The 26,986-nt window shown below is 39.0% G+C and overlaps 1 protein-coding gene across 8 annotated transcripts in view; it reads left to right on the top strand.

Annotated features, from left to right (window-relative positions):
- The window catches only part of AGAP1 (ArfGAP with GTPase domain, ankyrin repeat and PH domain 1), a 651,846-nt gene that overhangs the window by 284,747 nt on the left and 340,113 nt on the right, over positions 1-26,986 (top strand). For 7 of the 8 annotated variants that reach the window (XM_075069872.1, XM_075069873.1, XM_075069875.1 and 4 more), the window contains one exon: positions 2,449-2,583. The exons of the other annotated variant lie outside the window; for it this stretch is intronic. In XM_075069872.1, the coding sequence (XP_074925973.1) occupies positions 2,449-2,583 (135 nt within the window). The remainder of the gene's footprint in view (positions 1-2,448; positions 2,584-26,986) is intronic. 8 annotated transcript variants of the gene reach the window in all.

The raw sequence follows: 26,986 nt of genomic DNA on the forward strand, positions 1-26,986 counted from the left end.
TATCGCTTCAAAATATTGGGAAATCCTGACACATAGATGATGATTTATTATGGGGATGATATTATAGCAGCAGTTTAGTTTCTGATCCTGGAAGCTGAAGGATGAACATCAGTAATAGTTTGTGTAATATGATTGCTATGAGCATTCAAGAGTTAATCCTCTTAATGACTCTCTAATTATGTTAATTGTTTATATTCAAGCATGTTGATAAAATCTATTGCTTGATTGGTCCTGCGGGACCAATGGGTATCTACAATCAGTTGTTATTTAGGAATACCACTATCCTGTTTTAAGTCAGTGTCGTGTTGGGTCCTAAGGTATGAAATTCATTTCTCCATGATATCCGTTTCTTTACTCCAAAAATTTTAGTGTGATTAGTCTTGAATTCTTTGATGTTTCCTCAGATACCATCAACCACTTCAGTTTATATTTCCAGAGGGAAATGTTATCAGTTGTGTACGTACTAGGTTACAATAGGACATTGATTTCAACTTGCTATACTGAAGATTGCGTAACAGTTGCTGTTACATCCCCTGGTTTTCAGTTGCTCATTACTAACTGATATTTTGATCTTTTGTGAATGAAATTTTCCAGAAATGATCTCTGCCCATAGGTGAGTGGTTTTTGAAAGTTAGAGCAAAAATGGTTCAGTCTTTTTGAACACAAAGAGAAGGAAACCAGTAATCTTCCTATAATAAAATAATTCTTGCAACCTGTTCAGATCAGCCCTACAGCTAAAATGCCTGACAATTTAGAATTGAGATTTGCATGGAGAATAGTCTTGACTGAGGAGTATTGCATGCCTTATTGCATCAGAAAATGGGTTTGATTTCTCTGGCCTTTAAAATGGCATTTTGAGCATGTACAGGTGTGTTTGCTAAGCTCATTAATGGTATAATCCAAATTCATTGACCTGAATGGGCTTTGGATCAGGCCCTAAGTGTAAATGTAAGGAAAGATGGGCAGTGCATGTATGCAGAGCCACTTCAATTTTGCAATAAACTGGGCAATTCACCTATGCCCAGACCTGTTCAAAGGCTTCTGAGGACTATTTCAAGTTGCAGTGGTTGTAAGAAGGGCTGCTGTATATTGGATGTGTAGTGGTCAAGAAAAGGGAACTGGCTGACTTGTGAAGTATGCAAGTGAGGTCTCCTAACTGCCACCTATACCTAGGCAGGATGGCTGGAGATATATACTCAGGTAAACTAAATGTAAACTAAACTTAATGCATAGTTTGTGGGATGTGTAAGGGCTGAACCAAGGTTTTGCAGAATCTGTAAGAAGGGAAGAACTCCTGTGACCTTTGTAATGACTGCAAGGACTGTGGTGAGAGAGTTGAATTATGGAATTTACACTATACATTTTGGAACCAGGTAGAGTTCTGTTGTCCTTGGTCCTTAGCCAAGTCTTAACTTTTATTTTTTCCCTCTTTTTATTTCTTAAAATTAAACAGACCACACTACTCAACAATGCTACATGCAGAGGCCATTAATATTGGTGGTTAAAGTGAAGAAGTGCTTATGCGTTATGGTAGTATCACTTCCGTGTCCCTACATCCTACTACTCTGTATATCAGACTGTCCATGAAAGTCATTTTTACATCATACTTAGTATATTGGTCATTGTGCTGGTATTAATAAGGGATCTAAAAGCAATTTGCTTCCTTAAAGGATTACAGCAGTATTGGTTGTATTTTGTTAATATATCTTACTCTTAAGTATATTGTTACTATTTAATACAGCTAAATATATTCCACCTGGTAGCCTTATATGCATTTTTAAGGTAACTTAGGGGGGAAAAGTTTATTTATTTTCCAGTTAGAATTGTATCAGTGACTTGAAGATCAGTAGTATAGAACTATGAACTTTGAAAACAATTTTTTCACTAATTACAGAGTTAAATGGTATTTTAAAGTATAGCCAGTTCTCTGGTGAAGTAATACTTGACTTTATTAAGACAGCTTGTTAGGTCACAATTAAAAGTACAATATAGTAGAAATCATTGAAAAAAGTAATACTAATAATCGGACTCTGTTTTTCCTGTGTTTCCTGAGAAGAGTCCAAGATGCACTTCTGAACAATGCTTTTATTGTGGAATATTACTAGAGGAAACATTGTCCCTTTACGGTATTTACATGTCTTAGAAGTTAGAGAATTTGTATAAAAAGCAGTTTGTGTTGGATGTGTATTATATGCAAAAAAGGAAAGTTATGGTTATGCAGTCTTAAATTGACAGTACCTGGCTCTTTTGCTTATCTGTCCAACCTTTAGTCTCTCTATGAAGTTTTTTGTATGAATTTGTTTTTAGGATTACATTTAAGCACCTTGTAGGCTCTGTAGGCATAGGATGTTTTGTAAATATAAACTGCTGCTGTTGAATACAGGCATTATCACGATAAAACTGCTAATGCTGTTGCTTTTTTTCCCCCTCTGCATGCTGTTACTATAGATGCTATAAGCTCTAATAATCCACGTGTTATTGATGATGCCAGAGCAAGAAAGTTGTCGAACGATTTGAAGAGATGCACTTACTATGAAACCTGTGCTACTTACGGACTGAATGTGGAAAGGGTCTTCCAAGATGGTAAAGATGGATTTTTTTTTCTACTCAGTATCTCACAGCATACTGTAACCAAAGTGTTCTCCAGATTAATGACCACTGCCTGCCATATAGTTCAGAAGATTTAATCCTGGCTGAGATTTTTTATTTTGGTAACACCTAGAGTCCCACTGGGAATTGCTCAGCACTGTGCATAGACATACAACCTTCTGTACTCTAATTATCTCCAGCTGCTGGGTTCAGTACCTTCCTGGCTGGAAAGAAACAATACATTAGAACCATAATATCATGAGTACATTTGTTATTTATGCAGATTATATTTATATCTACTTAAGAAATGCCTTCATGCTACTATACAGTAGAACAGACACTGAAGTTGTGTGACTGTGGGTAATCTTTTGTATAATTGCCGCCACTTAATAGACATATATAATAAAGATATAACTAAACACATTTTTAAAAATTAGTAGAGAGTAGATATGAACTCTGAAGAGATAAATAAAATGCATAAGATTAGTATTAAAATTCTCTCATGGCATCCACATAACTGTTATCAATTGACAATTTCACCTAGCCATCAGAGTAGAATTGAGTCTTAAGGAGGGATTTAAAAGATAGGGAGTAGTGACTTTATGGACCGGTGTGAGAAGATTGCTCAGTGGTTTGAGCATTGGTCTGCTAAACCCAGGATTGTGAGTTCAATCCTTGAGGGGGCCATTTGGGGATCGGTCCTGCTTTGAGCAGGGGGTTGGACTAGATGACCTCTTGAGGTCCCTTCGAGCCCTAATCATAATAATAATCTAAGATGTTCCAACTCATTTATTACAGCATGGAAGAAAAACACTAAATATGTAACTTGACTGACAATTGTATACTTGGACAATTGTATACTCCTGGAAAAAGCTCCATTGTGTACCTGAGGAGAAAACACAATGGCTAAATAAACAAAATAAAACAAAAAATGGAAAAGAAATATGCTGTTCCTAAATGTCTTCTGTGTATGAAACAAGTCTCTGTGCTCCCTCTAGTGGTAGTTCCACATACTGTGTATATTTGAGGCATCTTCTATCTTCCACTGTACTAATCAATACATTACTGTATCCCCAACTGTAAACTGACCACTACGGAAATTATTCTTTTTTTTAAAGAAAAAATTTTAATTAGTTAAAATTCTTTCCTGAGGTTCCTGATCTCTGCCATGTTCTAGTCTCTGGGTTTTCTTTTGTAAGAACCGTAGTTACATGAGATCCCATCTCATCAATAAGTGTCTAAGGTTATGTCTACACTACACATCACTTTTGCTGGCATGTAGTATATATGTAGCTACATGCTGCAGCGAAAAGCAGGCTAAGTCCACGCTACGGTATGTCGCTACATGTGTCAGGGAAAGGTTCTGGCAGCTGCCTCTCCCCTGCCAGAGCCTTTCCCTATTGCAGGAATGTTTCCCTGTGGTGAGTCAGGGCTCGAGCCGCGGGAAGCTGCCCGAATCTTTCTCCATTGCCTCCCCAGTGCCAGAGCCTTCCTCAGTGGTAGACAAGGCTCCATCAGTGGGGAGGTTGCAGCACGTTATACTGCTAAAAATTAACAATGTAGACAGGCACTGCTTGAGCTAGTACAGGGGTCGGCAGCCTTTCAGAAGTGGAGTGCCGAGTCTTCATTTATTCACTCTAGTTTACGGTTTCGCATGCCGGTAATACATTTTAACGTTTTTATAAGGTCTCTTTCTGTAAGTCTATATTATATAACTAAACTATTGTATGTAAAGTAAACAAGGTTTTCAAAATGTTTAAGAAATGTCATTTAAAATTAAATTAAAATGCTGATCTTACACCGCCAGCCTGGGGTTCTGTTCACCTAGGCCAGCAGCGGGCTGAGCAGGGCCTGCGGCCAGGACTCCAGACCTGGGTGGGGAGGTTTCAGGAATCAGGGCAGAGGGCTGGGGTGGGTGGGGGTTCAGGGATGGGGTGTGTGGGGAATGTAGGGCAGAAGGCTGGATGTGTGGAGTTTTCAAGGTCAGGGCAGAGGACTGAGGGGTATGGGGGCTGCAGGGGAGAAGGCTGAGCATGTGAGGGGGTTCAGGGGTCAGGGCTGAGGGGTATGGGGGCTGCAGGGCAGAAGGCTGAGTGTGTGTGGGGGTCAGGGCAGAGGGAAGGGGCTGTGGGGATGCGGAGCAGAAGACTGGGTGTGTGTTGGGGTGGGCAGGGTTCAGGGCAGAGGGCTTGGGGTTTTGGGGGTGCAGGGCAGAAGGCTGTGAGGGGGTTCAAGGGTCAGGGCAGAGGGCTGGGGGGTATGGGGGCTGCAGGGCAGAAGGGTGGGGGTGTGTGGGGCTCAAAGGTAAGGGCAGAGGGCTGGAGGGTATGGTGGCTGCAGGGCAGAAAGCTGAGTGTGGGGGGCGGTCAGGGCAGAAGGCTGGGTGTGGGGGGGGGTTCAAAGGTCAGGGCAGAGGGCTGGGTGGTATGAGGGCTGCAGGGCAGAAGGCTGGAGGAGTGTGGGGCTCAAGGGTAAGGGCAGAGGGCTGGGGAGTATGGGGGCTGCAGGGCAGAAAGCTGAGTGTGTGTGGGGATTCCGGGCAGAAGGCTGGGGGTGTGAGGGGGTTTAAGGGTCCGTGCAGAGGGCTGAGGGGTATGGGGGCTGCAGGGCAGAAGGCTGGGGGTGTGTGGGGCTCAAGGGTAAGGGCAGAGGGCTGGAGGGTATGGGGGCTGCAGGGCAGAAAGCTGAATGTGTGCGGGGGGTCAGGGCAGAAGGTTGGAGGTGGTTGGGGGTTCAAGGGTCAAGGCTTGCGGGTATGGGGGTGCTCAGCCCATAGGGGTGCTCCCAGCCCCCTGCCCTGAGCAGCTCAGGGCAAGGGGCTGGAAGAGATATGCCTGTTCCACCCCCTTCCCCAAGGCTCCGTCCCCACCTCTCTGTCCCCTCTAGGGAGCTGCCTGCACACTGTTGCTCTTCCCGCCTGCCCCTCGCTAGGGCCATCAGCTGATTGGGGCAGGAAAGCACCACACTGGGGGAAGAAGCGGGGGAGAGGGAAGCTTGGTTGCCGCAGAACCAAGCTTCTGCGTCCTGTCCCCGCAGGGGAGAGCGGTGGGCTGGGGGGCTGAGGGCCAGAACTGCGGCAGGCGGCTGCATGCCACTCAAAATCGGCTCAGCACGCGTGCTGCAGGTTGCCAACCCCTGAGCTAGTACATACATACCCGCACCTTTCAAGTCTCTTCACTTCCCTGAGCCATTCCTCTCTGGCTACACAGCTATTTATACCTCTGCTAGGGTGGCTACGCAGGTTTGGACACTACATACCACCGAAAATGGTATGTAGTGTAAACTAGTGTAAGTGGTGTACGTGCAAAGGAAGTGAGGACAAATAGACCAAACGGACTTTCTGTAAGTGGAAGTACTGAAGTGAATTGCTCTTGGTTTAAATTCCAAATAGGTTTTTATTCTTAATAGTTCAGCTAATACAATTTGTTTACTCACGTTGTTCTTAGAGTATTGAGGAGAAATCCTTGTGTTCTCTTTGAATTTCCTGTATCAAAGACTAATTTCTAAGTTCGTGTGTGCAAAAAATAAAAATTGAATTTCCTTGTTTGTGATGAGCTGCAGTTTATTTTTCATTACATATACCCTAAAAACTTTTTGGATTCCATCCCCTCTCATTTCTCAGGGAACTCTTCGGAGATGGAACTTGCAGAATTATACAGTGATACAACTCCTCCACTTCTTGTGCATATCTGTACTGGATGAGCTGGTTATTACATACTGTGGCCTTCTCCTATAATGTTAGTGATGCTATATAGTGAATACAAGGAGTAAATATACTGTGGGAAAACATTGTTAGAATATGTGAAGTGGTGATGAATTTTAAATGTTCAGTATGCTGAGTGGCATAGAATTGCCTATACATCAAGTGAAGTGTTTTTCAGACTAGGACAGCAGCCCCTATTCTCATTGAAGTCAGTGAGAGTTGTGACATCGACTTCAATAAAAGTAGTAATAACTTTGGGCCAAAAAGATAAAATTTATGGCAGGTAATACAAATCCTGATCAATGGCCAATTGATTAACTGATTTCAAGACATCTTCGGGGAAATACTTACCAAGATTAAATATGACTCACCTGTGATTTACAGCAATGGGAAACACCAGATTCAATTTAGTCTTTACAGACTCACTGCATCATTTCGTAGAAACAAAATTACAGTTCCTTGAAAGTGAAGAGGTCTTATGTTACCATATGTCAGTGCTTGGCCTTATGTAACGATGATTACGGGGGGGGGGGGGGGGAATAGCCTTTTTAAGGTGTAGGGTTTTATCCTTATAGGAATATGCCTGAGTAATTCCCATTAGTGCTCTGAGAAAATCAATGTGTGTAATGAGGAAAATCTTATGTAATTATTTTGTCTTTGTTACCGTCTTACTTTTTGGCTGAAGAACAAAAAAAACCTTTTGTGAAACCATATTTAATAGGTAAGGAAAATCAACCATTTTTTAAAGGTCCTATATTTAAAATATACTGTGTTCTATTTTAATTTCTGTACTGGATGGCAGGTGGTGTTAGGGGCTATTTAATTTTGTATGTATACTTCTGACCTAATTTACTGAGGGTGCCCACAACGTGTCACTACTAATGCACTAAAACGTCTGAAAGGTTGCCCACTGTAAGAGATTTTTGGTGGAGAGATGGCAGACATGGAACATTTTAGCTTCTTGTAGCTGTTTTGAACATGCTATGTTAATGTTTTATTAGCTTTTATATAGCACTTTGTATGGTCGAAACTCTGTACAGGCATTCAGTTGTTATCCCTCCTCTCCTGTGCTTCCCACTGGTGATATTGAAATAGATGAAGGTAAGAATGATTATCCTCATTTTATGTATGAAGAGTCTGAGGCCCCAGTCCTGCAAGTTACCTAAACACCCACCTAACTTTAAGCATTCCATTGACTTGAGTACAACTGTTCACATGCTTAATTTTAAGCATGTGCTGAACTACTTTACCATGTCAGATCTTGAAGTGACTTGTCCAAGGCACCATGGCAAATAACACTGCTCTACAGACAAAATGCTTCTGAAATAAATGTAGTCAAACTTTACTAATTCTGGGTCACTGAGAATGAAAACGATGCTTAAAATTGTTGATTGGCTCTAGTCTAGCTGTTGGGCTCCAGACTACAGCAGTGGAATCTCCTGGCAGGTGATGTTAGGGTTTCCATGTTCCGTGACCGTCAAAAGGATCTTGTCCCATTCTTCTTCATGGAAGGTGATCTTGTAGCCTGCAACAACATCGATGGTGTGATGGCAGCCCTCAACATCGTTCACGATCCAGATGAGTGGAGACTGTTCATTGATTCATCGAAGACGAGTCTTAAAGCTGTTTTGCTGCATAATGGCAATGTTTTGCCATCAATTCCAGTTGGTCATGCAGTCCATATGAAGGAAACCTATGACAACATGAAACAACTTTTGAGGTGCATAAACTATGACCAATTTCAGTGGCAGCTTTGTGGCGATTTGAAGGTTGTTGCTCTCTTGCTTGGTCTGCAGACTGGATACACAAAGTACTGCTGTTTTCTCTGCGAATGGGATAGTCGTGCAAGAGATTCCCACTACATCAAGAAAGATTGGCCACTCCGACAGTCATTGGAGCCTGGGAGGAAAAGTGTTCAGCATCCACCACTTGTTGAATCAAGGAAGATTTTGTTACCACCCTTACACATCAAGCTGGGTCTGATGAAGAACTTTGTCAAGGCCATTGACAAAACACAAGCAGCTTTCAAGTACCTCCGTGGAAAATTTCCAAGGTTAAGTGAAGCTAAGATAAAGGAAGGTGTCTTTGTTGGTCCTCAGATTCGTGAACTTCTTCAAGATGATGCATTTGACCATGCACTGCGTGGCAAGGAAAAGACGGCATGGAAAGCTTTCCAGTTAGTGGCAATAAATTTTCTCGGAAACAACAAGGCAGACAACTACAGGTTGTTGGTGGAAAACCTCCTCAAGGCATACAAAAGCCTTGGTTGCAACATGTCACTAAAGATACATTTTTTGCACTCTCATCTAGATTTTTTTCCACCGAACTGCGGAGCAGTGAGCGACGAGCACGGCAAGCCATTTCACCAGGACATTGCAACAATGGAGAAACGCTATCAGGGCAAATGGAGCCCATCAATGCTTGCAGACTATTGCTGGACAGTGACAAGAGATGCTCCATTTAATGAATACAAGAGACAAGCCAAGAAGCGCCGAGTAGACACTGAATAGGACTAAACTATGTACATAATAGTTTTTTGCCTTTTGTTTCATAATAAATTTTATTTATATAACCCTTTTGCTGATTTTTAAAGTGTTACATAAACAGGACAGGTGAAATATTATCATGTAAAGCAACCATAAACACATGAAAAGACCTCAGTTTACAATTTATGATTAAAACTCTACTATCTACACAATATATATAGGCATAAAATGTAAAAACTTAAATATCTTAGAAACAGTAGCCAATCAGTTGTTTTAATTGTCATATTTGAATTCAGCACATCAAAATACATAATAAATACCACATTTTATCTCTGAAGCAGACGACTTCTCAAAAATTGTAGACCAGTGTAAGTGACACAACCAGGATTAGAACTAAGGAGCTCCTGACTTCCAGCCCACCTTCATTCCTCACCCAGGCCACTTTCAATATTAGGAGGAGTGGGGGAGAGGTAGTGGTGGTGCTAGTGGGGGAGGGGAGGTACTGATGGTAGTTACTGTTTGTTCAGGCACTTTACAAAACAGGAATACATTATCCTGTGCCTGAGGTCTAGTTTTAGGGACCTCCTATGATAAGCATGTATTGAGGAGGGGAGGAGAGTGGGATGAGTGAAGAAGTATTGTAGCAATAAGATTAAGCTCTGATCCTGTATAGGCATGCAAACATTTTCATTGCCCGATTACAATTTTAAAATTGTAATTAAACATTTTTATTTGAATCTTGCAGCCTTTGAATCTTGCAGCCTTTGTAGAATGTCAATTTTTAAGAAAGATTTGATGGTTGTACCTAATGTAACTGTGTACATGGTGGTGATAACCTAATGTGTGTGGTAATTCCTAATAACATTTGGTGGTAGAACAATTTCTCTGTATCTATGGAACAAACAGGCTTTAAAATACGACCTTTTTTGTAAAATCTTCACCAATGAAGCAGTCTTCAGAAAGTACTGTACACAGTATGATGCAGGCATGCAGCAAGTTACCAGTATGTATATAAGGAAACTAGTTAATGGAGCCATTAATAGGACAAGTTTATGGGTACCAAAATTGATTGTAAAACACACCTGTTCAATAACTGTCTCTTTTTGGATTTTACATATAGATTTTTATCACTTTGTTTTAAGCTGATAGGAGGTAGGTAACACTCTGTATTAGATACCCCATAAACCTTCACAACTGTTAGTTGTTTGTATTAATATGTGTTTATGATCATCACTATATGTTATAAAGATGCATATGTGCTGTCTAGTTACCTTTTTTCATATTCTCCTACTTCTTCCTTGTCTTTGTTGCTGTCCTGTCATTCTGTTTTAGATTTTCCAGTGATGGCACATGGTAGTAAGCGTTGTATAAAGAATAGAATTATAGAATTAGTAGTAGACGATAATTTTTAGCATTAGGTTGGAGCTCCCATGTTAGAATTCGAGTCATATTTAAAAAATCACCTGTAGTTTTGCACCCACAAATACTTTTGGGTACAGGTGATGGAATATAGTCATCTACCAAACAGGTTACTTACACTATCAGGAAATTAGGCTACATAAATTCAAGTTCAGAATTTCTAAATTCCTACCCAATAGCAACCCTAGGTTTCTTTCATCTTTTCCCGTTGGAATTTAATTTTATTATTTGTCCGCTTTTTAAATATGTCTTTGTTCTCTTGTGTATTTTCTGCCTTGACAGATATTGGTAAATCCTCCTAATTAAATTTTGTCTGCAAACTTCAGTAAAGCACTGTTTGCTCCTTCATTCAGATATTGTTAAGTAAGACTGGACGGAAAATTGATTTTTGCTTGGCTGCTGTTGACCTGTAAACGTTGATGATCTTCTTGCCACTTTTTAGTCTACTTCATTGTTCCTGTCAATAAGCAAATCGAATTTTTTTAAGTAAAATTTTGTGAAATGGTGGTATGCTTTATGAAAATCCAGATATATTGCATCTAGCATGTTCTATTAAAGTAATGGAAATTTTGCTCTTGACTTAAATCACATTTGTCTTGGAAGATCTATTCTTTATAAGTTCGTTGCTTTGTTAATATATCAATGGTATTTTCTAGGATTAGGAAGTTAATGATTATTCTTAATATTATTTTTCTTTGAAATTTGAATTGTAGAAATTTGAATGGTCAGGACAACTTAATTTTATCTTTTTTGGAAGTCTGTTCTGTTTGCCTTAGTCTTACTGTTCAGTATCCTCATGGTGGTTGATAATTTTTCAAAAGTGATTATTTGTGGTATAATAAATGCAACTAATTCTCTCAGTTCCTTTAAGATCCGTAAATCAGGTCTGTCTGTGTTTATGTTCAGACTTTCTCTTATGTGATTTTCATTGGAAGTTATTTTTGCTTGGTCATCTTCTCTTACTAATTGTTCAAACTTAATTAAATCGAAATTGAGGGTGCTTTTTTGGGGGGGGGGAGGGGATTAACATGATAAATAAAAGCCTGGTTTTGCTGCTTTTCTGCATTGATGTCTATGGGATTACTGTAAGATAGGGCACTAATCAGTGTGAGTAAGGATGGCAGAATCAGGCCATAAATCACTACTCTAAATAAAAGAAAATGGGTTTTCTCTTTGTGTGGTATTCTGTGACCAACTTTTACAGGTCATAGGCTGTTTATATATATTTTGGTAGTAGGAACAATTGTGTGAAGGCTTTTTATAAAATTACAAGAGGTCGTTTAAAAGATCTCCTCATTAAGATGTAGTTCTCTTTTGCCACACATCAGAATAGTTTTATCAGTGAAAATGAAAATGATTATTTTAATATTTCTTGTCAGCACAGTATTGTACTGTCTGTGTTCAGCCCCAGCATGTCTCTAATTACTTCAGCCTGCTTGAATTAGCTTGATGTACCATTAATACTTAAGAATTGCTTTTATTTTTGATCATGATGTATTCATAATTGCATGTCTTTTTGTTTTTTTCCTTCAGATGTTCTATTTGACCCATTTAACCCCATGTTATAACTATCTCAGTGTACACCAACAGAGAAGAATGTCAAAATGTTATCTGCCTGTGTAGTTTGCTTGCATCAGGTGCAAATTGATTAAAGTTGTTAATATGGGCCTATAATTTGAGTTTAATGGACAGCCTGATACTGTAGTTTAGCAATCAGTTTATTTTTCTTTTGCATTTAACAGTTGTGGAAGTTGGAGACAGTTGCATATTTTTATAAGCACAGTTTAAACGTGAACATCATGCAGGGTTACTATTCCTCACTAATACATTGTTGTTAATATAAATTAAAGTTATACAGAACACAGACATGTTTATAGGTATTTTCACGGTTCTAAATTTCTGGGGTATTTCTCTTTTTTTTAAATCGATTGCTTGAAGAATATGAGCTACTCATTTTGGTAGTGGTAATGCAGTTTTTCAAGCATTGCTGAAATTTCAGTGTTGCTTACTGTCTAATTAAGATGCCGCTAGACAAATTAGAGCAGGCCCTGGAAACAAGTCATCACTTGAATGGAATCTTTCAATGTGATTTAATTATCCCAATTACTGTGGGTAGTGTGGCTGCAGTCATCTCTAATGAAAGGTGAATTCCTTAGCTTCTGAAATAGTTCAGAACATGTGCCGAAAGAGGAAAAAGGTACAAAGCTCAGAAAAATAGCTTGTTTAGCTAGGGATCTAGTATGATAACGAATGAGATACTTGTATGGCTATGTGCAAGATCTAGCCTCTTAAATCAGTTCTGCTGCTGCCTCTTGCATTTTTCCTTTTCTAATTGACCACATATTAACCACTGCCACTAACAGTCAGTACCAAAGGCTTAATGTAGCGATGAGGTTGTAGACTTGAATGCACTGCGTTTTGAGTAATTTGAACCCGATGTAAAAACCTCAAAGTTGGATGAGGAGAAAATTGACCGCAGTTTATAATTTGTGCCCTTTGCTATGTCCCCCTTACTGTGTCAGGTTGAAGAAAGCTGGAAGTGGAGCTGTTGGAATCCTGAAGTGCCTACTGAAAATTAAATTGATTTTGTTTGATGTAGTATGTATCCAGCATGGTGTGTGTGTATATATGTATCAACGGTATATTTTATTTCCCAGCCCTGCCCGCTGTCGTCCTGACCCAATCGTGTGAGGTATTTTAAAGTGTGAACAGGATAAGGATGGTTATTAGTGCTTGTACATTTGGAATAAGGGAGAGGCTGTCACTCGCTATCAGTCTTACAGAGTCAGTTTTTACAGATATATTTTCATTAAGGAATGTTAATCAGCTTAATGGGTGGAGAATAAAGTCTTAGTCCTATTTACACTGACAGATTTTAGGAAGAGGCAGTCTTCACTCTTATACTAGATGTGGCCCCAAGGGTTCCTCAGTTGGAAGTCAGGTGCTGGATCAGTGTGGATCCAAAGTGCTATGCAGAGCAAGGGAGCAGGTCCTCTGGCTTCTGTAATTACTTGGATTTCAGTAATGTACAGCTGTGACCTTTCGGTAGAATGCTTATGGCTACAGTACAGCATCTGAAGTGACATGTGGCCCTGATTACCCATTAGCCAGACTAGTCAACGCTGGACAGTATCAGCCTGTTTAAATTTTGAATTGCTGCAGTGCAGCAGTAGCACTGGGGCATTAATCCTTTGGCTCTAGTTAGTCTCAGATATTTGTATTTTTCCTTTTTTAACAAAACAAACAAAAGATACTCAATTATTTTTGTGCACGTTTAGCCTAGAGTACTAATCATCTCTCCCATTTATTTTAAGTAGCTATTTGCATCGTATGAAGGCACACTGTTTAGCGTAAAACGTTTTTTCATGGAAATAAAACATGGCATGTTTATTTGACCAGTATTCATGAGCAGCTAATTGTTATGGCACAATATTTAAGATCTGTATCTCAACTTGCTGCATTCTTACTCTCAATCAAAGACTGCCATGACCGGATAAAGATTGCAGTTTTGATGTAGTCCATAAAATACTTGGTAAACTCAGTGTGGAAGTAGAAGTAATTATGTATCTATTATTTGGCCCTTTTTCTGCTAATGGTCTGTTCGAACTAGTACAGTATGTTTCTGTAGTCAATTTAATTGAAGAGCATTCAATATCTAATTTCATCACAGAAATGCATAGAGAATAGGCATGCCTGTCCATCAAGGCTAATTTTGTTTGTGTTATAAAAAACACTTGTCTTCTCTTGTTAACTTGATTTGGAGAATAAGATTTTTTGAAGTAGCTACTGCTTTTTGCCTTTTGTGTAATGTCCTCTTTATTTCCCTATATGCATATACATACTTATATATAAAATCTAGTGAATGACTCATGGAGGCATACAAATTATAGTATATCCCCTTTACTAAAGATGTTAAAACAAGTGTTCAAAGTGTACCATATTTATAAGACTTTAATATTCTCGGGACACACCCTTACCCTTATACTGACATTAGATATATGGTAAAATTTTCAGATTCCTAAGTCCCTCTGAATGTCAAAAATGCTTAGACTCCTAAGTCACTTAGGCGCTTTTGTAAAATTTTACCCTTGAAGGACTAGATTATTTTGTATTTTATTTACTAAGCTTGGTTTGGAGCAATTAAGGAAGGAAGAAACTACCTACCATTGAATTAGTTTTGTTTGTTTGCATAATTATTGTGTTTATATGGAATATAAAATGTTTTTCTTCCAGCAGAACTTGGATATTTTATCAAATATTGTGGAAAAAATAAAGCATCTTGTAATTTAGGAAGAGATCACTAGGGAGCAGTGTAACAGTGTATAAGGATTGCTTTTATGTGGCTTCCTCTCCTCCCTGTTACTGTTGAGAATACAGGCATAATAAAACTAACACACTGGTTTAAGAGATCATTTAGACCTGCAACATTAATTGAAAACATGAGATGCTCACTACATAAACATTAATATTTATATAATGAACACAGTATCACTTCTGTTTATTAACCCAGTTTTAAAACAGGGCTACCATATATCACTAACTTTGTCATGTTATTTTTTATAATTTCACCTTTTCCTGTTTATTTCCTGTAGTAAATAAAATATTTCATTTGAAAGAGGAAATTAAAGGGTAAATTATTACAGAACATAGCTACAGAAACAATGCTCCATAAGGAACTATATATTGTGAAGAGGTTAATATTTCCTCCTATATGGGGAGGGGAAGCTAAGAATGGGGACTGAATCCAAGTAAAGTGAAAACACAGTTCTGGACTAATCTCAGACTAAAACTGTTGTAGAATGATACTTTATTTCATTCCCCTATTTAGTCTGTTTCTCAGCTGGAATTAGGGAAAGGAAAAGGAGAAACCCACCATTGCCCTGATTTTCATAGGTACAAAAAATCTAGAGCTCCTATGAACATGAATGAAACTTGTGGATCACGAATCAGGCCATGTTGGCCAGTCAGTTTCCTGAAAACCACCACCAGTGGCCAGGAACCAACATTTTGGAAGCCCTGCATTACTATATTTAATAAATATTTATTTTAAACTATTACAAAAGGTTAGTCAGTGGGAATGATCACTAGCTACTGTGTCAAAATGGGAGGAGGGGCAGAGGGGAGAGTGAGAAAGAGACTTAGAACTTCCAAAACACCCCAGTGAGGTCAGACACATAAGGAGCAATTACTTACCATGTACCAAAACTGAGCTCTTCAAGATGTGTGGTCTGTATCAAAAATGGGTGCACACGAGCTCCATGTACCTGAGACCAGAAGACTTTTTGCTAGCAATGTCCATTACTCTATGCCTGCGCCCTTCTTGTCCTCGTGTGCCACTCCAGTTCCTTCTCTACAACGAATTGCATCTAACGTCCAAAACAGAGGGGAAGAGATAGTGGAATATATATAGCGACCACATATTTTGAAGAACTCCAGTTAACGTACAAGTAAGTAACTTTGCTTTCTTCTTCAAGCAAATGAAATTGACAATAGGAACAACCTGCAGAAAAGCTACTGAGGTGGCCTGGCCTTTAGCAGAGGAGCGTTTGTCAACTCATAATAGAATGCACCCCGACATCCACTTGAAAAGCCTTTGGGGAGGGACTGCGTCCCATCTCTTCCATTCTGAGAATGATACAAATAGTCTAGACGATTTTTTTTAAATAGTTTTGTTCTTTGTAGGTATAACAGCATGGCTAAATGTATGCCCAAAGAGTGAACCCTTCTGTCTTCACTAACAGCATGAGGTTAGGTAGGTTGACTGACTGATTCACACAGAAATCCAAGATCACTTCAGGAGAAAACTTAAGATGTAGCCTCAGTGCCATTTTATCCCTGTGAAAAACTGCATATATGGTGAGCTCCCTGTTAATCAACCCTTCTAGCTGAGGTGATGGCCACTAGAATGGTGACTTTAATGGATAAGTGGGATAAGGAGCATGAAGACAACAGTTCCAATGGAGGTCTTGTGAGTGCTGAGAGGACCAAACTGAAATCCCGTGTCAAATGGGCCTATTCACAGGTGTAAAAGTTCTAACCAGGCCTTTCAAAAAAGATACTGTCACAGGTAGGTAAAAACAGGAGTAGTCAGAGGATGACAGGTGCTTATAGCTGCCAAATGAACCCGAGATAAGCTAACTGAGAGACCCAAGGTCTTTAAGAATAAAAGATACTCCAAAATAAATGGGGATGTCACAGTCCTCAGGAACTGACAATTGTGAATAGATTGAAAAAAGTTTTCACTTGGCGGTGTAACATTTCCTAGTAGATTCTTTCCTTCTATTGTCTTTAAAGTGCTACCAAGCACGTATTTTCTAGGTTTCATGTCCATCCAAAAAAAACAGGCTCTCAGGTGGAGGAAAGCTAGGATGCGATGATTGATTCTGCCCATCCTGGGTCAGTAGGTCCAGGAAGATCTGGGAACTAATGCATGGTCATGCTGACATCTGAGGATGGTTGGGGAATCAGAAGGCTGCCCAGGCCACCTGAGAGGAAAGCAACACAACCAGTATCCCATGCTGCCTGAACTTCCTCAGAACCTCAGGTGAGGGAGGAATGCCTGGGAAGACATACATCAGTTGCACTCCTAGTTCCCTGGTGAGGGTATCTTCTCCACAATCTTGACCCTGTGCTCCTGCAGAGCAATAAATTGCACATTTACTGTTTCCAGGGGATGCCAACTAGTGAAATACCCTGTTTACATGGAACTGTGAATCTCCCATTCACAATCCTGAGACAAATATCTGTTGAGGTGGTCTGCCAGCGTGTTGTACATCCCTGGCAGGTATACTACTGACAAGTGGAGTGATTTGTTGGGGAATATACCAGTTCCAAAGCTTTATTGCTCCCAGTTAGCTGATGTAAAACACTGCTGACATGTTGTGTGACAGCACTTGAATAGGTAGGAACAGCCAAACATCTGTGATCAATGTCTTCTCTGATGGGGGGTAGGGAGAAGAATAACTAGGACCTGATCCTTGTTCTCCCATCAGGCTAGAAAAGCTCTGACCCTTGAGGGAGCTAGACTAGCTTGCTCATGCTATTTCTGCTTGGGGAATAAACTGTCCCAAGCCAGGCTCCCAGGCAAAAAAGCTTGGCGGGGACACAGCTGGACCTCATCCTTGAAGAAAGTGGTATAGGGAGGTTCAGAGATTAAAGCCTGAAGCTTAGAAACCTTTCTTGCTGAAGGGATCGCCACCAGGAAAGCAATCTTCCAGAAGAGTAGCAGAATAGCCATGAAGTCAAAGGCTTGAAGGGTGGCCCACAGAGACTAAACAGAACGAGGCTCAAGTCCAAAGTTGGGATGGGTCACAAACCTGCGGATAGAGCCTTTCTAGCCCTTTGATGAATTTGCCTGTCATTTCCTGTGCAAAGACTGACCTGCCATGCTTTGGGGGATGAAATGCTGAAATTGCCACCCAGTGGACCTTTCTAAAGGACAGTGATAGGCCTTGGAGCTTTAGATGGAGGAGGAGCACTAGGACGGACTGCAATAATGCCTGCATCTAGTGCTGCTGTGTTTTCTATTGGGCTAAGTTTACATGCCGGGATAGAAAAGCTGAGGTTACCGCTTAGGTGAGAATCCTTCATAGTCCATTTAGTGAATGTGTAAAGAATGTCAGAGTGATAAATAGAGGACTGAGTCCGGAAGGTTAAGCACAAGAAAATGCAAGAAAGCTTCACCATTACACCAAGTTAATGCTTCTTAACCCCGTTCCAAGAGCTACCTCTAACAGGATCTCATTTACTTGCTTGACATACTACTAGTTGTGTTGGTATGTGTTCATGAATATCTCCGATCTAGTTACTCAGCCAAGATCAACAATTCACTATATATACTATTGACCAAAAAAACTCAGATACTAACAACTTTTAAATCATTAATAATCCAAATTTCTAGTGACCTAGAAGTGAAAAATCTGTCCTATTAACAATATAATATGCAACCTAGACTGTCCTTCCCCCAATCTGCACACACAAGTCATGATGTTCTTTACATAATCCAAGGAAAAAATCAATTGGGAGGCTTTGTAACAACTTTCTTTTAGTGCCTGCTATTGTATTTCTAATTCAGGAAGAGCTTGCATTGCACATAGTAACTTTTACAAGATAGAGCACTAATACTGTTAGTATTACACATTGCTAAAGTATAATTCTTTACAGCAACTAGGAACCTTGGAAGAATTTAGAGACATATCCTCGCATTCTTAGGAAGAATAATTTAACCTCTAGGTCTTTCACAGATTCATTTCAAACCATATTCAGTGGCTTAGTAATAGTGAATGAACAGAGTTGGGGTAAAATTGTCAAAAGTGCCTAAGTGCAAAGATCCTTAGCAAGAGGTAACTTTCTATCATTATTGTAAGACTTACTCTGTAACAAAAGGGTACAGAATATGAGCTTCCAGCTCAGAATGTCATTAGAACAATGTCATTGCTTGTTAAGTTTCACAGCTTTAAACAAGAATTAACCATGTCAGATCAAGAAATGCTGTTAGTAGACTGAGTGGACACAATCAAGATACACATACCTGTGTGCACTTTGGGTGAGCTATTGAAAATGTGTCAAGGTTTAATCACAATTTGCTGTCAACTTTTCTCACACAGCTTCGTGTGCATAGTAGACACTCCATTGAATTTACTATGAATTTCTTGACTTTTCACTTTGAGCAAAACTTTTTTTAATTCCTGTCATATTTTGGTTTGTTTTCTGTGTTTTTTGTAAACTTAAAATATTTTGATGCAAGTAACTGAATAGTTATTTCATTTTCATCGTATAAATACACTTGAGATTGGCTGCTATGACTTCTGAGTTGTCTGCTGTCAGTCTTATAATATGTCTAAACTTAACATAATCTATTGGTGGCATTTGATCCTGGTGGTGGACATGTATGAAGTCCATGTTTTAAACAGAGTTGTATTTATTGAAAAATGTTGCACTTCAAAAGAAGTTTCTGAACTACTTGGCTAACTCTGTCTTTAAGTACCCATGCGCAACTCCCACTGAAATATTTACTTCTAGGGGAGCTGCATGTGTGTATCCAAAGGCAGAATTCAGCCTAAACATCCCCACAAAACTTCTTTCTCTTTCCTCTCTTATGCATGCATATAAAAGTGCATGTGCACTCGTGTGTAATGATCCCATACATCACTTTCCATAAATGAGTGCTTGGACTTAAAATTACCAGTTAAAAATAAGGTTGAGTTTTAGGAGTACAAAAGCATTCTGTTTTGTAATTAAAAAATACTACTTTTAAAAATATGGTTCATATCCTTTGTGGCTGATTGATAAACATTGAAAATGGAGGTCTTTAATAAACCTCTGACAATTGTTTTAACTGTAGTGATAACATACTTTGTACTGCAGCAACATACTGTTATCAAAGTTAGCAGTTGTGGTAATTGCATAAGAAGAATTGTAACATTTATACCTCATATAATATTTTTAATCAAATTTTCATCAGTACTACTGTACGGATACCCTTAAATATAAGTTTCTCTTTACTCAGTTTTTAGTCAGTTTCGTGTTCTTCTAATGGCTGCAGTTCAGAAGTTCAGATCCTGTCAGGTAACAAGCATTTGAAATAAATATTTAGAACAAATAATCTGCCCTTGAGTTAAGTTCTCTGTTCATTTCATGTGCTTAAGTGTTCCATTCTTTGCCATCAAGACATGTGTCATGAGAAGCTTTTAAAAGCCATCCAGAAGAGGTTGGGGGTGTGTGTATGTCTACTCAGTACACTAGTCAAGGCACCATGTCCAGGGCTCCATGATTGTCACAGAGGCCGCGAAAATCACGGATTCTGTTACTTTCTGCAACCTTCATGAGTTCTGCAGAGGCCAGTGTGGCTGACCCCAGAGCTGCTGGAGCGGGGGCTCTGCAGCCAGCCCCATTGGCTGCTGCCTGGGTGGCCAGAGCAGCTGTTTCTTGGTAGTCCCTGGCAACTGGGGCCGCTGGCCCCCAGGTTCAACCCCTCCCCCCCAGCAACAGCCAGCGCCACCCCCCAATTTAATATGAGGTCATGGACAGGTCACGGCCCGTGAATTTTTGTTTGTTGCCCGTGGCCTGTCCGTGACTTTTGCTAACACTACTTGTGACTAAATCGTAGCCTGAACCTGTTACATTTCAACTGCTATTCTATTTATTACATATTTTTGAATATTTTTCTACTTTTTCAAATATATTGATGTCAATCACAACACAATACAAAGGGTACAATGCTCACTTTGTGTTATTTTTATTACAAACATTTGCGCTTTAAAAATTGTGAACAAAAGCAATATTATTTTTCAGTTCACCTCATACAAGTACTGTGGTGCAATCTCTTCATCGTGAAAATGCAACTTACAGGTGTAGATTTTTTCTGAGTTACATAACTGCACTCAAAAACAGAACAATATAAAACTTTAGAGCCTACAAGTCCACTCAGTCCTATTTCTTGTTCAACCAATCACTATGCCAAACAAGTTTTTTTACATTTATGAGAGATATTGCTGCCCACTTCTTAAAATGTCACCTGAAAGTGAGAACAGACATTTGCATAGCACTTTTATTTTTGAATGCAGTTTTTTTTTTGGTACATAATTCTGCATTTGTAAGTTTAACTTTCATGATAGAGATTGCACTATAGGACTTGCATTTTTCAATTCACCTAATACTATTTATTTTGGTTTTTGTAGTGCAAATATTTGTAATGAAAAAATATAAAGTGAGCAATGTACACTTTGTATTCTGTGTTGTAATTGAAATCAATATATTTGAAAATGTAGAAAACATCCAAAATATTTAAATAAATGGTATTCTATTATTGTTTAACAGCGCAAGTAATCACATGATTAATCACAGTTAATTTTAATTGCTTGACAGACCTAATTATAACCTATTAAAATCATTTAAATTAAATACAAAAAAAAGCAGTTAATTTTTGCTGCCTAGTTTTATAGTCAAACAGTTGAACTAATGGATGTCACTGGCTAATCACATGGCGCCAGAGTTTGTTGAAGTGCTCAACAAGCGTTTGACAGCAGTAGCCCCTTCTGCAGATGCAGAGAGAATATTTTCTTCGTTTCAGTTTAAGTAGTTCAGTTCAATAACAGTTTGATTTAAAGTTAAGAAATGAATTGGGAACTGAAAAAGCAAAAAAGCTTTTTCTCCTCTTCTAATCTCTGAATAAAAAAACTAAATGTGAAAGGATGAGATCTACTAGTTCTAAAATCTTGAGGGGCATAGTCACCAGAACCCCTCAGTTCAGTGCTCTGGCTACAGATGTCTCCTTTGTTTAACAGATCAGTTTTAAATGTAAACATGTTCGATCAACTTTTTTCTTATGTACCCAGCACATTTAAGGTAGACTGATATAATAATAATGTAATGCAATTCTGCTTTTGTGAATTTTTAATTGAATTGAAATTCCATCTAAATATTGACATCACAAATAAAAAGATAATCATCTAATAAATAAGAAATGCATCATTTACAATTTTATCGTAAAATGTAGAAATTAAAATCTAAATAAACATTTAAAGAAAATGTGTATAAATATAGTTTATCTTGGTCAGCAAAAAGAAGCATGCCACATTTTGTGTAGCTATATTTAGTCATAAGTTAGCATGTTTTAATGGTTACCAACCAATGAGAATCGACCTTCTTTATGAAAACACACACACAAAGTACAAATGTAAAACATGATTAAAATCAATAACTTAAATCAAAGTTTCCTTTTTGCTGATTTAAATCATAATTAAAATCAATGATTTAAATTGTGTTGATTTAACAAAATCCACCCTGCTGTCTGTACAGTATTTCTTGCTGGTATTTTGATAGTCTGATTTGATCTGCCCTAAATAATTTTCCAATCACAACAGGCCACAAGAAGTGGCTTTTTTTTTTTTTTTAAATTGATGCTGCATGGTTGCATTGTGAAAATGTTCAGAGGGAGGCTGGAGAATTTGGCAGATGAGCAGGAATAGTTCAGACTTTCCTAGACTAGGAAAATAACCCATTCCTTAAAAATGGTTTTAGCAGTGGGGGAAGCTGAATGAATTCTGAAAGCGTAGGTCAGAACAAACCGAGTTTGGTATCAGTTTGGAATTGATCCCTGTGTATAATTCAAATTCAAAAAATATTTTTAGATCTTCTGGTCTGAAAGGCACTATGATGCTTTTTACTTATTTTGAGCATCTTTAAAGCTGAGAATGATGGCATCTATTACTCCTCTTTGCATGATATTTACACCAGTTTGAGCACTTGTTCAGTCTGAAATAAAGCTTCTGTCCTGCCACTGTTGCTAGTGTCACTTTTTTAGCAAGATGGCTGTCACCAGTATTGGTCTTAGAAATGCCAAGTTTAATGGGGAAAAATGAAACTTTTAAATATATTACAAAAGTTGTTCATGGTGAAATGTGATTGCTACCCATTTTGTGCAGCATAGACGTCTGAAAGCTAAAAAAGATAATACAGCAGAATTCACTTGATTGGCAGTCTGAAAGCAGGCATATTGAGAATAATCATGTAAAAAAATAATACAGTGCATGTCAGTGACTCAATAGATGAATTTGACACTGACTGTTATCTACTAGTAGTAGTAAACTGGCATGCATTCTCATTTAGCTTTTAGTTCATTTCATGCTGCTTCTCTGTTCTGTTTAATGAAAGTTGTTTTTAATGTAGTCCTTACAATATTGTTTGAAATATTGACTTCTGCATCACACTGACAGTAAACAAACTTTCCCAACAGTTACAATGTAAGAACCACACAATATGAGAAGTTTCAGAGTAGCAGCCGTGTTGGTCTGTATCAGCAAAAAGAACAGGAGTGCTTGTGGCACCTTAGAGACTAACACATTTATTTGAGCATAAGCTTTCGTAGGCTACCATACTTATTTTCTATGCTTGTAGGGAAATACTGCAGTAACTCATGTAACACTGTGTGGTACTCTGCGTCAGTTGATACCTTTTTAATGGTGACCATTGTAAATATCTCTCAGCATAACGTGTTCTTACAAGTATCTGCTGTTTGGGAAAATCACTTAAGTGTGATCCTGGAAGGATTTAAGCACTTACTTGTGTGTGTCTCTCTCTCCCAATCCCCCCACACTTGCTCTTTTGCTTACTGGAGTAGCCAAGTTCCTGTGTGTAAATGTAATCGTTTCTGTCTTTGCAGGATCAAGGCTTTAATTGGGATGTTTGATTTCCATTAGTGCCTAAGAAGAAAATTCTTCTTTGTTTACCTTCCAGTCTCTATTGGATCATGAAGATATTTGCCTTCCATTAGAGTAAATATTTAGACAGAAGAACAGAGCCCTTGTCAGTCCCTTAAAACAGAAGAAAGAGTGTGTTGGCTGCACAGATTTCTCGTTAATGAGTTTTTTGTCCACCAGGTGGTGCTGCTGTTACAGCAACAGATAAAAATGTCTAAAACCGACTCCTCAATTTTAGCTCAGCTTCACCTTTTGGGGAGAAGCAAGAACCTTGTCGTCTAACCTTGGGAAATAGTCATTGTGTTCCACTGAAGAAAACAATTAATATAACTAGACATAAAGCAGATGTAGTGGGCAAACTGAAAGCTATTTACTAATCCGTTTACTGAGAGCTGGCATATTGCTATTGCAACCTCACAGTTGAACATGCTGCTTTTGAATTATTCGTGCTTTTTGTCTGTGCTCCAGAACAGGAGGAAAAGCACTAATAATTGGAGTGGGAGCGTGAGTGTGAGAGTTTTCTGACTCGGATTCTAAAACTGGCAGCCCTGATTTGCCCTGTTCAACCATACATAATATATTGCATTTGGATGATCATTCATTCTGTCTCCTAGGAGAAAGAGACTTGGCTACCTTTGTACAGCAGTGCCCTTTTGTCAGCCAGTTAGTATGGCAGTGGTATTAGTTACAAAGAGATCCGCTTGCTGTTCTTGCCACTTGAAGTAAAGGTACTTGGAAAATAATTTGGGAAGCTTTTGTAGGATTTGTCACAGGGAAGAAGATAGAAAGGAGAGCTATTATTGTAGAGCAGACATAATGAGACAAGTTCATACCTCACAAGTTAGCAACTTTCCACTTGTATTAATACCACATGTTTGCTCTCAGCAGTTTTAGTATCTCAGACCCTAAGATTGCTGCCAGTGTTCATTGTCACTTTTTTAACACACCGGATATTCCTTCCTCAGCTAGAGCTTTCCTGAGGGCTTAGTCCTCTGCATTGCTTATTAGTGCATGGATGCTCCTTTTTAAAAAAAAAAAAAGTCTGAAAATAACTTCCAGTTTAAAAAAACAATTAGGCACTACAGCCTAGGGCTATGATTTTGTCTTCATTCTGTCTCCTAGGAGAAAGAGACTTGGCTACCTTTGTACAGCAGTGCCCTTTTGTCAGCCAGGTAGTATGGCAGTGGTATTAGTTACAAAGAGATCCGCTTGCTGTGCTTACCACTTGAAGTAAAGGTGACTTGAGCCCCCAGCACCTGGGAGCGGTAGGGTCTCCCACCACTTCTGGTGGCTGGAAACTGCAAGGGCCCAAGCTCCCAGGCGCAGAGGGAGACGGGTACCCTGCAGGCAGCTCCCAGCCGGGGCAGAGGCAGGGGTGCCCAGAGCTCTGAGGTGACGAGCAGACCCCCAAACTCCTGGCTGCTGTGGGTAGCGGGGCTCCTGAGAAGTCCCAACGGTCATGTGCGCCTTGGGGCTTGAAGCCACCACGGGGCTTGGACCACCACAGGCAGTGGGGGAACCCTGTAACTCTGAGCCAGGCCCCCCTGGGTGATGTGGAGAACCTGCAGTTCCCCATTTTGTCATGCATATTTTTAGTAGAAGTCACAGACAGGTCACAGGCAATAAAGAAAAAATTACGGACGCCTGTGACCTATCGGTGACTTTTACTAAAAATATGCGCCTTATAGATAACTGCAAGGAACGTAATTGACAGAGAACAGAAGAAATATTTTTTCCATGGAATATGTTTTACACATAAAAACTTGTTTGTTAATAGAGAGCAGGTCATTACCTATTTCAAGTCAAATAATCAAACTCCAAGAGATGTTGTCCATTAGCAATGCACCTTTTTTTTTTAAAGAGGGAATTGTGAGAAGTCAGTCAGCTACAGATCATCATGTGTACAGTTGACTTGCTTGTATCATTTATGCCACTTCATATAGTAGCTACAGTTGCTTATATCTTATTCATAATAATTTTCAGTGCAACAGAAATGTATGTTTACATTTAAGCTATGCAGCAGTGTAGCCAAATACACCTTGATGATCAGTAAGAAAGCCGCCTAGACATTAATTGAAATCTGAGGTCTCGGAGCAGTTTCAGTTGAAAGAAAAATCTTTGAAGACAAGACAAACTTTGACTCACGTGCTCAGTTGTTACGTGAAAAACAGTCCAGATAAATATTTGGCATTAGTCTCGTCCATAATCATCCTGTTGCGTTGGTCAATCTCGAAAGGAATCTCATGGCTCTCTTTTGCACCTGTCATTTTGTAAATGTACCATTCTTGCTGAACCTTAGTCTTGTGAAAATGTCTAAATTTTCCCATTAAGTGCTTAAAAAGTAATAAAACTAAAGCCATTAGCCTTCACTCATCAGATCTGTATCAAGAAAAATATTCTTTGGTGCAATAAATCTGATCAAGTGTTCGACATTTATATCATTCGAATTCATACTCTGGAAATGGACCTTTGAAGGTAAATTGCATTAAGCAGGGCAGTTTAAATTTTTAATACAATCTTATTGTAACTGTTAGCAAATGATTAAAGTGCAAGGGGGGGGGGCTTTATATGTTCGGTAAGATTTATCTGAATGCTGTTTGATGCTTTTACTCAGGCAGGCCACTGATTTTATGACAGCGAAAATGACAGTCACCCCCATACCCGCTGTGTAGAATTTAGCTATCATTACGGACTCAATAGCTTTCTGTCAACATTCTTAATTGTGGAGAACACTTTGGAAAGAGGGATTTATTTCACCTTGGACTTCAGCAGCAGTCTTTTTAACAGGCTTAACTACTAAAGTAGCAGATTTTAAGGGGGGAAGGTAATGTATTTTCTAATGGCAAAATTAGTGTGTCTGAAGTAGATTTTGTTGTCTCATGAGGTCAGCCTGAACTCATTAGTTAAGGGGTTTTATCTTATCAAACTGAAGTGGTGTTTTACTGGCTTGGTTTGAGGGATAATTTCAGTGTCCCTTATGGAATAGGAAAACAGTGCTGTCAATTTATTTCATCTTGATTACAGTGAGCTATATTTGCATAACCATATGCTTCAGATCAGTTGACATTCCCATGCACCTTTTGGATGCTGCTGTGCTTATGCTCATGTTTATTTAAATTGGACTTTTTTTTTAAAAATGTGTTTCATATTCAAGGCAACTTGTAAACTGCCCATTAGTTTCATGAAGGAGAATGGACATTTGAGGATCATGTGTTGCCAAGTAGTACACTTGTGAAGTTAGAACAGCTGTCCTAAAATTCAAGGTATTTTGAACCTGAAGGATTCTGTTCACTTGTGTCATAAACAGATAGTTAATAGTTAATGTCTCTTTCACCTGTAAAGGGTTAACAAACAGTGAATCTGGAACACCTGACCAGAGGACCAATCAGAGACAAGATACTTTCAGATCTGGGTGGAGGGAAGCTTTTGTGTGTGTTCTTTGTTCTTTCTCCGTGTTCTCTCTGGGCTCTGAGAGGGACCAGACATGTAAGCAGATTCCTCCAATCTTTCTGAAAAAATCTCTTCTGTTCTAATTTTAGTAAGTACCAGGATAAAGGCGGTTTTAGTCTTTTTGATTGTTTTCTTTATTT

The sequence above is a fragment of the Chelonoidis abingdonii genome, chromosome 10, assembly GCF_003597395.2.
Source record: "Chelonoidis abingdonii isolate Lonesome George chromosome 10, CheloAbing_2.0, whole genome shotgun sequence".
NCBI lineage: Eukaryota > Metazoa > Chordata > Testudines > Testudinidae > Chelonoidis > Chelonoidis abingdonii.